This window comes from Helianthus annuus, chromosome 2 (genome assembly GCF_002127325.2).
Source record: "Helianthus annuus cultivar XRQ/B chromosome 2, HanXRQr2.0-SUNRISE, whole genome shotgun sequence".
Taxonomy (NCBI): domain Eukaryota; kingdom Viridiplantae; phylum Streptophyta; class Magnoliopsida; order Asterales; family Asteraceae; genus Helianthus; species Helianthus annuus.
Window position 1 is genome coordinate 165478834 of NC_035434.2, and position 11103 is coordinate 165489936.

The 11103-nt window shown below is 35.5% G+C and overlaps 1 protein-coding gene and 1 long non-coding RNA gene across 2 annotated transcripts; one reads left to right on the forward strand and one right to left on the reverse strand.

The window, feature by feature from the left end:
• Positions 1-5015, reverse strand: LOC110926916 (UDP-D-apiose/UDP-D-xylose synthase 2). The gene is made up of 9 exons (XM_022170542.2): positions 4464-5015; positions 3627-3719; positions 3148-3255; positions 2742-2856; positions 2405-2538; positions 2221-2322; positions 1232-1324; positions 1013-1148; positions 1-375 (listed from the first exon to the last, which is right to left on the reverse strand). Exons 1-9 carry the CDS (start codon positions 4731-4733, stop codon positions 263-265), a joined length of 1164 nt encoding a protein of 387 aa, XP_022026234.1. The 5' UTR covers positions 4734-5015; the 3' UTR covers positions 1-262.
• A 4373-nt stretch (positions 5016-9388) lies between these two features.
• Positions 9389-10267, forward strand: LOC118488188. Its single transcript, XR_004884046.1, has 4 exons — positions 9389-9449; positions 9775-9838; positions 9943-9982; positions 10255-10267. It is a non-coding gene; the product is annotated as an uncharacterized LOC118488188 (long non-coding RNA).
• The last annotated feature ends 836 nt before the right edge of the window (positions 10268-11103 follow it).

Genomic DNA, 11103 nt, shown 5'->3' on the forward strand with positions numbered 1-11103 from the left:
TTAGCTGAATTAGTTCAAATAAATAATAAATTATAGCACAAATAATATCTCTCTAACAAAAGAATACAACACAAAACACTCAGATTTCCTTAGACATTACAAGTACAAACTTCTCTTAGCAACTGTTGATATAAATGTGTATGAAAGAAATATAATGTTTGTGTATATATGAGAAAACGAACCCGAACCTCAACCAGATAGATATACGATGATGACTATGAAAAAAGAACCAAAACGACGCAGAACAAGTATCCTTACATTTTTAATTTGCTGTTGGTTTTGCAATTGCTTGCTTGATGGCTTCAGCATATGTCCTGTGTTGATATGTAAGTGTCGATTCCAACAAGTCCCAAAGGGATGTCTTGGGATTCCAACCTGGCATTCATGCAAAATAACTCGCCCCATGAGAATTATATATTATGTGAGCGCGAATAGAGTGTTTAATTTGGTTGTAGCTAGGGGTGCAAACGAGCCAAGCCAAGCCGAGCCGAGCTCGACCAGGCTCGAGCTCGATTATCTTATGAGAGCTCGAGCTCGGCTCGGTTGGAGTTTTGTTTTCAAATCTCGAGCTTGGCTCGTTTATTATCTATATATTAACATATTAAATCAAATAACATAAATTATAGACTCGTTTAGGCTCGAGAGCTCAATAAGTGAAGCTCGGACTCGTTTGCTAAACAAGTTTATTTTTAGGTTAGGGCTCGACGCGTAAACAAGTTTAAATAAGCCTAGCTCAGCTCGTTTACTAGACAACTTAAAATAAGGGGTAAATGTTATTAAATATTAATAGAAACAAATATTATACTACGGCTCGATAAGGCTCGACGAGCCTGACGAGCTTCATATGCTAGGCTCGAGCTCGATAAATAAACGAGCTTTATTTTAGGCTCAAGCTCAGCTCGATAAGGCTCAAGCTCGTTTTGAGCTTTTTCTCGAGCCGATCTCGAGTCGCTCGCGAGCCACTCGGCTCGTTTGCACCCCTAGTTGTAGCTAATGAGAAGAGGATTTAAACCTAATTGTTTGTTTATGATGGTCATGTCTGGAATTCTTTTATCACTGTCGTCATAACCTTCTCCATAGAACTCTTTGGAGCTGACATCAATGGTGGGACTCTCTATTGCCTCTTCTCCACTTACTTTCGAATACACCTGTAAAAGACATGAAGATACATGCATCTATGCTTAACACAAGTTTAATTTCGTCAACGAGTTTCCAATTATGAAAGTCAAACCTTAGTCATCATTTCAGCAAGTTGTCTGACTGTAACTTCATTGTTAGGGTTGCCTACATTGAAGATATGACCACTAGCTCTTGCTGGATTTTCCTGATAAGTAGGTCAGAGAACACGATTACCCAAAGCTTTAAAAAAACAAAGAATTTCCATATGATTAAGGGTGTTCATAAACCATTAAAACCGACCAAAGCAAGTTCACAGCTTGCCGGTTTAATGATTCGGTCCTCGGTTTGGAACCGGACGTGTAAACCAAACCAGATGTTTCACTTATCATTTTTGAGTAAAATGTCAGTTTCGTCTCTAAGGTTTGGCGACTTTCGTCTAAAGGTTTGTTATTTCGCATCTGGATCCAAAAGGTTTGAAATTCATCCAGCTCGTTAACTGCATTCATTTTTCTCCATGAAGTCGGGGTATTTTTGTCTTTTTTGTTAATTTAAAAAGGCAATTCGGTCTTTTTCACATTATGTAGAAAGACCGAATTGCCCTTTAAGTTAACCAAAAGATGGAAATACCCTTGACTTGACAAAAAAAAATGTATGGAGTTAACGAGACGGATGTGAATGGCAAGATTTCAAACCTTTTGGATCCAGATGCAGAAAAACAAACCTTTGGACAAAAGTCGCAAAACTGGCCAAACCTCAGGGACGAAAAAGGCATTTTACCCATTATTTTACTTTTGGAATCTGTAGTAATTTCTATGTATTATAACATTAAATTATCTTAATCATTTCAAAATCTTGAATACAAACTAATGATTTTGAAAATATATATATTAAAAATTGGTTCAAACAACCAAACCAGCTGGTCCAGTTGACCTGACCCACCCAATCCGGACGATTTGATTTGTCATTCCTTGAAACCTTAGCTAGCAGTTCCGACCCGGTTTTTCTGGTTCAGCCCAGAATTTTCTTCAAAACAGGTAGAACCGGACCGGACCATGAACATCCCTAGTGACCATAAGTTAAAAGAGAAAAGATTTAGCATACAATCATCAAAAGAACAGCCTCAATGGCATCCTTGATGTAAATAAAGGTTCTTTGTGATTCACCGCCATCCACAAGCTTGAGAGGCTCCCTTCTCAAGAGATTCTGAATACGAAAGAAAACAAAAATTAATTAGTAAATAATATTCTGTGAAAAATGAAGTAAAACAGAAGTGACTCAAACCAACATTGCTAAAGCAGGCTAGAACTCTTGGAACGCCCTCACTGGGACCATCGATTCCGGGAATGAAATCCATCCTAGGGCCAATCCAGTTGAAAGGTCTTACTATGGTGAACTCGAGACCGTTCTCTGCACCCTCGGCTGTTAGAAGAAAAGGAAAGAAAGTGAATGAGCATGCCAGTGTTGGTGATATAAAGAAGAGTAAAGTACATGAATGGTCCCTGTGGTTAACCAAAATTTTGGATTTAGTCCCTAGTTTTTCAAAAATACACGGATGGTCCATGTGGTTTGCAGTTTATCAATTGGTTAAATATAACAGAATGCAGCTCAAGGTTGTTGCTCACCGTATATTAGCCTCTCTATCAATTGTTTAGCACATGCATACGACCATCTCTGCTTCTCAACTGAGCCAAAGATGCATGGGGATGTGTCTTCTTTGAGAATGTAGTAAGCAGGATCCTGGCATTATCATCCAAAAAAATCATACTTCATGATCCAATTAACAATTACGTATTACCAATTGACATTACACCGAGTATGATAATGAGTTAAATGGCTAAAAGATAAGTACATTTTTTACTAGTTTTAACCTTTTACAAACTACAAAAATCGGACCCTAGAATATTAGCTATAAAAGTTTGGGTAGAAAACAAGAAAGATGAATAACTATGAGCAAAATATATCTTTAACAAAAATGTTATTCCACATTTCATTGTATTAAATGAGACCAACCAAAGATCTGAAACTTACCTGACGTAAGGGGCTGTCTTTGGGAAGAAAGCTACCTATTGTCTTGCCATATACTTCACACGTAGAGAAGTGAATGAGCCTCTTGTTGTTCTCGGAGCAGTACTTAACCTGTAAATTAAGGTAACGTTAATCATCACACAATTTTGCCTCAGTAAACAAATTCTTATTCCTTGACGGTTCCCTTTTCGAACTGGCTGGTAAAGGTCGGACCGAATTTCCAATTATTTGTTTCTTTTTAAATACTTTTTCCTTCAAATCTCATTTTCTTAATCATTAAGTCTTCATAATTCACTCAATTTTCAATATTAGACCAAAACATAAAATATATTCTTATTAGTTTTATATTAGATATATGCATATAGTTTTAACTTTTATTTTACATATGATCTCGCCCGGTTCTTAGACCCGGTCTGACGAGTTCACTGTCCAATCCAGTTCTGGAAACATAAGGATTAATGTAAACAACATGCAATACATACCACAGGAAGTGCATCAATGAAATTGCTGTAGATAGTATCAAGAGGACGTGTATTGTAATCCGCGGGAGTGCAAATAGCTGCCAAATTTATAGTCTAACACACAAATCAAACATAAAAAAATTAGACAATTCAGCACAAAACGAAATACTCCAAACCGATCTGCATTCACGTAAACAAGACCACGCAATATCAGACGGAACTAACAATGAGAAATTCTTAAGATACAGACAGTTAAACTAAAGGCAAATGAACACAAAGATTTGAGAAGAACGAAATAACAATATAGCAAAATAGACACTATAAAACAACTCCTCTGTAAAACAGGATCGAGGAATCATTGAATTATCGACTAACTTACACTGTAATCCTATAACAGACTGAACTAACAATAACAAATCCTTAAGATACAAACAGACATTTAAACTAAGGCAAATAAACATGAAAATTCAAACAAAATAACTAAAATTAATAATGAAATACAAACTACAAAACAACTCTTCTGTAAACAGGATCAACGAATTATCGACTATCTCACTGTAATCCTATAACAAACTGGACTAACAATGACGAAATCTTTACATACAAACATATAGTTAAATTAGAGCAAATGAACATGAGGATCCGAAACACTAAATAACAAAACAGTGAAATACACACTATAAAACAGCTCATCTGTAAAACAGGATCAACGAATTATCGACTATCTTACACCGTAATCCTATAACAGACTGAACTAACAATGACAAATTCTTAACATACAAACATACAGTTAAATTTGGGCAAATAAACATGAAATTTCAATAAGAACAAAATAACAATACAGGATCAATGAATTACCAGATCGGAGCACTTAATGAGTCCTTCGAGACGAGAATCGTTCTTGATATTAAGCCGGTGGAACTGAATGCGACCGTTCCACGGAAGAGAGTCCGGTTCAAGCAGGTGTTTGATCTTATCATTATACACATCAACGGCTAACACCGTGTGCGGCGTCTCCGCCATCAGCTTCTCGCACAAATGCGAGCCGATAAAACCTCCGGCGCCGATCATGCATATTGTCATCGGAGTTATCGTGTTTCCGTCCAGATCTACTCTCGCCGTTGCCATTTCTCTTCGCGTTTATCTGAAATTGTAAGTTTAGTGTCTGTTATTGTATCTCCGGCGACTAGATCTGGTATTCCGATCAGATATTCCGGTGACGACGGTGGGAGTTTGAGGCGGTGGAAGGTATTTAACGGTTCACAGTTCACACATTTCAGTGTGTAAAGTGGATGCTTTTGAGATTTGATTGGCTACGGTCACGAGTACGGTTGTACGTGTGGACTAGTGATCTAACGATATGGAGAGGGGGATGGTGATGTTACCGTGGACGTTAGGGCACTGGATTGCAGCGCGAGGGGACTGTCGGTTACGTGCCTTTTTCATTAGGCGGGTGTGGGGTTATCACGCCACCTCAACGTTGTTACATTCACGTTTTTATCACGTCTTCTCTTAACTTGCAGGGTGTAGGGTGTGTGATAAAGTCATCGTCATCATTACTTAATTATTGTTTCTATTTATATATTATATTTTTTTAATTAAATGCCAATTTTAATAACTTGGAAAATATAAAAAAAAAAACATAGTTTCATTAAAAAAAAGAAAAAATTACAAAGTCCTAAAAAATGCAAAGTTAAAAAATAAGGTACTAAAAAATAAAAACTACATATATTTTTAAGAAAGTGGATTCGGCTTGGGTTTCGGGTATGGATTCGGTTTGGGTTATGTTTTGGGTTTGGGGTATGTTTTGGGAAAAAATGGAGGTTAGGAATAATATCCGTAAAAATCGGGAATTGGTGGAGTGGTCGGATGAGGAGAAGTTTGGGTGCTAGGTGGCATCGAATAATATCCAAGCTCACCCGTACGCGGGTCTCTTCGATAATGGTCTTCTTGTTCGTTGTTTAGCGCACTTTGCCAAACCGGATTGGTCGGATCCAACGAGTTTTGGTTGTTGGGAAACATTGTGTGATTATATAAAAAAGTGTAGTTGTATAAAGATTGAGGTAGAAGGGATGAAAATTATGGGAAAAGTGGGGTATTTATAGGTGTAATTTATAAAATTTGAAATTATTTTTTTTAATGTTTGTTACCGTTGAACGGTAACATTTGACCAAATACTCCTTGAAAACGCCAATTCTGGCTCGTTACCATGCTCGCGACACATCCATGGGGTCCCCTTTTAATTCGCTGGGTATGGGTGGTGGCGCTCCTCCGGCTAGGTGGCAGGGGTGGCGCCCTCCACACCCTCCGACCTTAGGCCCCATCTATTATTCCCACACAACTTTTATCTATTTTCACACCCTGAAGCGTCGAGCTTTGCCCAAAGCTCAGCATATAGGTCCGGTCAACAACGTTTATAAAAAAATAAAACCTTTAAAAAAATAAGTTAACAAGTGTAAGGTTTTAAAAAACGTACGAATTTAATAAAGCAAAGGTTTAAAAAATAATGAATTTTGAATAAACAAACGGTCCAAATAAATGGAAGATTTGAAAAAAAAATAAATAAACCATTTAAAAAAAAGTTTGAAAAAATGAACGATCTTTTCTAAACTTTTTATTAGAATGTTTCATCTTTTTATCAAATCTTATATTTCTTTTGTTTTTTATACACGTCGTTTTGTAAAATTTTAAAAACGAACGACTTAAAAGAGGGAGTTGTTTAAAAATGGTTAAAAGACAAACGATTTTAAAAAGAATGTTATAAAATGAAGTGTTTACAAATGATTTTAAAAAGAACGATTTTAAAAAACAAATGGTTTAAAAATGAACAATTTTAAAAACGATAGACGGTTTAAACAAAATGTTAAAAAATAAATTATTTTTTAAACGACTTTCATAAAAACAAACGATTAATGAAATACTTTTAATTTGTATATTTAAAACGTATTTTGTTAAATAATAATTGTGAAAATAACGAAATAATAAAAAACATGAGTAATTGCATTAATAATCTCTTAAATATTATAAAGGAACTTTGTAATTATCAAAAACAGCCCCTAAGGTATATAATGACCTAATTACCCTTACACTTAACTGTAAAAAAGTAACAAAGTTAGTGTCAGGGGCCAAAAACATTATAAAATGCAACAACTGGGGTCTGATATGTTAAAATATTTCTTTTTGGGCTGAAAGTGTAAAACTAGCTAAACCACAGTAGCCAAAACAATAATTTACTCTTAATAAAACCTTTTATTTATTGAGAATAGTGAACCAATGTAGATCCTTAGGATTTTATTTTCAAAAACGTTCGTTGTCTTCAACTTCAGTATCATGTTTTGTTGTTTTCAATAGAATTCCCTTTAGAAAATACCCAGAGTTAGTAAATTGACAAAACCAAAAAAAAAATATGAATCTGATTTAGTTTCTGGTAATCAATTGTTGATTCTAATATTTAATTTGATGTAGATTACGAGTCGTTATCTCTATTCAACTTGATGTAGTTTGCAAGTAGTGATCTCGATCAACTGTTGATTATTGTGTCGTATTTTTACTATATGATGAACCTTACCTAACCGAACTGTCAAACCGACCTGTACTTCATTTTTTTTTTTTATCTGGACATATGATATCGAAACATTTAAAAAAGTGAACCCCTTGGGAGAGCAAACCGGACCCAAACTGAACTGCCATCATAAACATCTCGTGTTCGATTCCCGATTCTCTGCTTTTTTTTAACTTTTTTATATTATATTTTTTAATTCAAATTCGTGTAAACTTTAAACACCCATTTTAGTTAGAGTTTCCCACCTCACACAACACCGCCCAGCGAGCCACCAGTTGGATTTGAATTTTCAGTGAGGTAAACTTTGAATTTCTTATGTTGCTAAATGTTATTGGCCATTAATCAATCAATCAATCATACTGTGTTTTGTAGTCGTTCGTTCTAGTGCTGAATTAGATTAGTATAACTTTGGTTTTTATCCACCAACTGGATACTGAACCATGATGATTTTCATAGATTAACTGACTCCAGCTGTATTCGTTTATATTTGTTCATTGCTTAGTTCGTTCAATATGCTCGTGTAGTTATGCTCGTTTAATTGTTCCTGTCTGATCGATTGTTTGAAAAAATATACCAACATGCAAAACTTAAAACCGGTCATAGTTGTTAATAGCGGCTATAGCACGCTATGTAGCAAGGCGACCCAGTGTCGCTATTTGGGTCATCGCGACCAATAGCGTGAATACTGAATAGCGACAGTTAGGTTTTTTTTTTATGTAAATAGCAATTAGATATAGCTATAAAATAGCTGGATTTATAGGTTTTTGTTAAATATACATGCAAAATAGCATATATACCAAGGTATTTTGATATAATATACATATAAAAGTTTTCAAAATTCTTTTTCTAGTGTATCGCTATTTATAAAATAGCGGTCGCTATTTTTCGCTATTCGCTATGTAGCATATAGGTCCCTTGTCGCTATTTGTTGCTATTCGCTATTAACAACTATGAAACCGATCATGCCATATTCTTGTTTGTTCATTCCTACCAATTATTTACGTAGCAAGTTTTGGACCAAACATGCAAAAATAAAAACCGAGGAGAGAAAAAGAGTCGTAAAGATATATGTAAGGACTAGATTTGTAATTTGGTTATGTAACGATCGCGTATTGCCATATTGATTACCTCCGTCATCTCAGACGCTTATCAGTTCGCCGGAAGTCACTATCAGTGGCGGCTATGATGGTGTGCGGGGAGGACCTCCACACAAGGCCCGTGATTTCGAGGGGCATGCGTTTTTAAAAAAAAATCCAATATATATATATGTTATTTTTTTAAATAGTAAACACATACCAATTCCAATATAGGCTCATTTACAAAATCATTTTTTATAGTTTAGAATTTAACCTATTGGATTAGGTTTATTGAGTCCAATACTAATTTGATTTTTTTACAAAAATTATAATAAAACATTACAGAAAGGCACATTTTTTCGAGCTCAAACAGGGTACGTGAATTCTCAGAGACGCCTCTGGTCACTATCACCTTGACGAATAGATAAATTTATCATTCTTCTTCATCCCCTAAGCAAGACTTATAAATAATATCACCAAGTGAATAATATTCAGACAGATTAAATTTCCATTAATTTTTTTCTCAATGATTTTGTTTCTTCATTGTTAGGATCAGTTGAAGCCTTTGCCAATGGTGATGGATGAGAAGAATGGCAATAGTGACACAAAACCAAAACCTCAAAGAAAGGTCTCTGCTGCACACTTTTTTTTTGAGTAAACTGCCATTTTGGTCCCTGAGGTTTGGTTACTTTTGCGACTTTAGTCCAAAACTCAAACCTTTTGCATCTGGGTCCCTGTGGTTTCAGTTTTATTGCCATTTTGGTCCAAAAATGAAATCAGGTCATACTTGTCTTATAAAATCCTGCAATTTTGTCATTTTCCTTAGGGGCAAATCAGGTCATATTTGTCTTATAAAATATGGTATTTATTTATAAAAAAACATGATCATTTTGCCCTGCAGAAAATGACAAAATAACAGGATTTTATAAGACAAATATGACCTGATTTCATTTTTGGACCAAAATGACAATAAAACTGAAGCCACAGGGACCAGATGCAAAAAGTTTGAATTTTGGACTAAAGTGGCAAAATTGACCAAACCATAGGGACCAAAATGACAGTTTACTATTTTTTTTAATATATAATAGGCTTTTATTAAAATGCAAACGAATAACGATTACATGCTCAGTAACCGGTTAATTCTCAGATGAAGTTTATGCCAAAAGCACCACCTTGCAGAGACCAGAAGCTAGTTTTGCCCAAACCGTGAGTTTTTTTTTTACAATTTTTTTTTTCTAAAATCTCCATAATATATCCAATAAAAAAAAACCACTAATGGTAAGTAATCGACTATCGTATCCACATTTGTTAAAACAATACCTATGATTTATAAGTAAGGTAGACGAGCAACAAGCTGCGCCGCTACCCCTTTCTGAATAGCAAACCCTACCCTGCTAAACACAAAATTCTGCCCCTTAACATTGTTGTATGATGTTGATTATCTTGTATGATGTTGATTAATGATGTTTATTGTTGTAAATAGTTAGAAAAAGGCTCATTTATTTTTTTTAGTAAATTGTTTTGTGTTTAGGGAGAAGGTTGAGGATACTGAAGTGGATGATATTAAGGAGCAAGAATTGATGAGGCGTTTCAACGTACGTTTTTTTTTTAAATAAAATGTGTTTATAGTATTTTGCTCTTGTGAGGTACAAAAGTTGCCATTCATTGATAACAAGTTATTGTTTCTGTTGGTTTGCAGGAAGCTTCTAAAAGGCCGAAATTCAAGCCTGAAATTAAGCGTAACGTCCCCTTTTCTTCTTCTTTGCTTGTGTTTTGGATTGCTTATTAAAACTGCTTATCTACCTTCGTTTGTTTGAGACTGTTTATCTGGTTACTTTGGAGTGAAGTAAGTTGTTTCGAACTTTCGATTAAACAGGTTAAAGTCCCTTATTTCAAACTAGTTATTTTGAACGGCAATAACTCGTGTTAGGACGTAATTTCAAACAACCCTTTTGTTTGCTTTTATGTCATATCAAATCTAATATAGTCTCTCTATGTACCATAATCACAGCCTCAGTCCCACAGAAACAGGTTTCATCATTCAATTTTGGCCCCACTGGTCCCAAATCCGAAGGTAACTAAGGGTGTAAGGGGTGCTCACCTCTTAGGTGAGTCCCCCCTCTTACACACAAACACAACCAATCACATAGTTCCATGTCAACTCCCCTAATACACTCCCCTAATACCGATTTTTGATGGCGGCACTCCCCTATTAGGTGAGTTCAAAATTAATTTTTTTTTTTTGGTAAAATTATGGATGTTTAAAAATTATATAAAAGACATTTAAAAAAATTTAAAAAAAATACATTCAAACTAGAAAAAAAAAACACATTGAAAGTAGAAAATAAAAAACACATTCAAAGTAGAAAATAAAAATTACATTAAAACTAGAAAATTAAAATTTTAGAAATCGCATGGCCACCCGTACTTGTTAGCGATTTCTCGCTTTCGGGCGAGGATGATCGGCAACATACTTGGCGGAACATCGTCATGCGGCTTAAGGAAGGTTTTCATATCTCGATCGTAATTGTAGTTTTTCATCGTCTCGAGTTGTGCCGATATGAGCTCGCGAGCCTCCGACTCTCTTTTTTTCCTCAATTCGATCGCCTCCAATTCTACCGCTTGCTTCGCTTCTTTCATGGCGGTGTACACTTTGAATTGTGCCGCCAACTCGGCCGAGCTTCCCTCGGACGATGTAGCTTGACGCTTGTCTCGCCGTTGTGCTCTTTGTGGCGAGGGATCTTCGTTCATATCCGGTATCGAAAAGTCCACGTCAACGGGCTTTCTTTTATGTGCCGAACCTTCACCTTCCTCACCCATCAATGGGACTTGGGCCCATTTCTCGTGTTTTCGAACGACC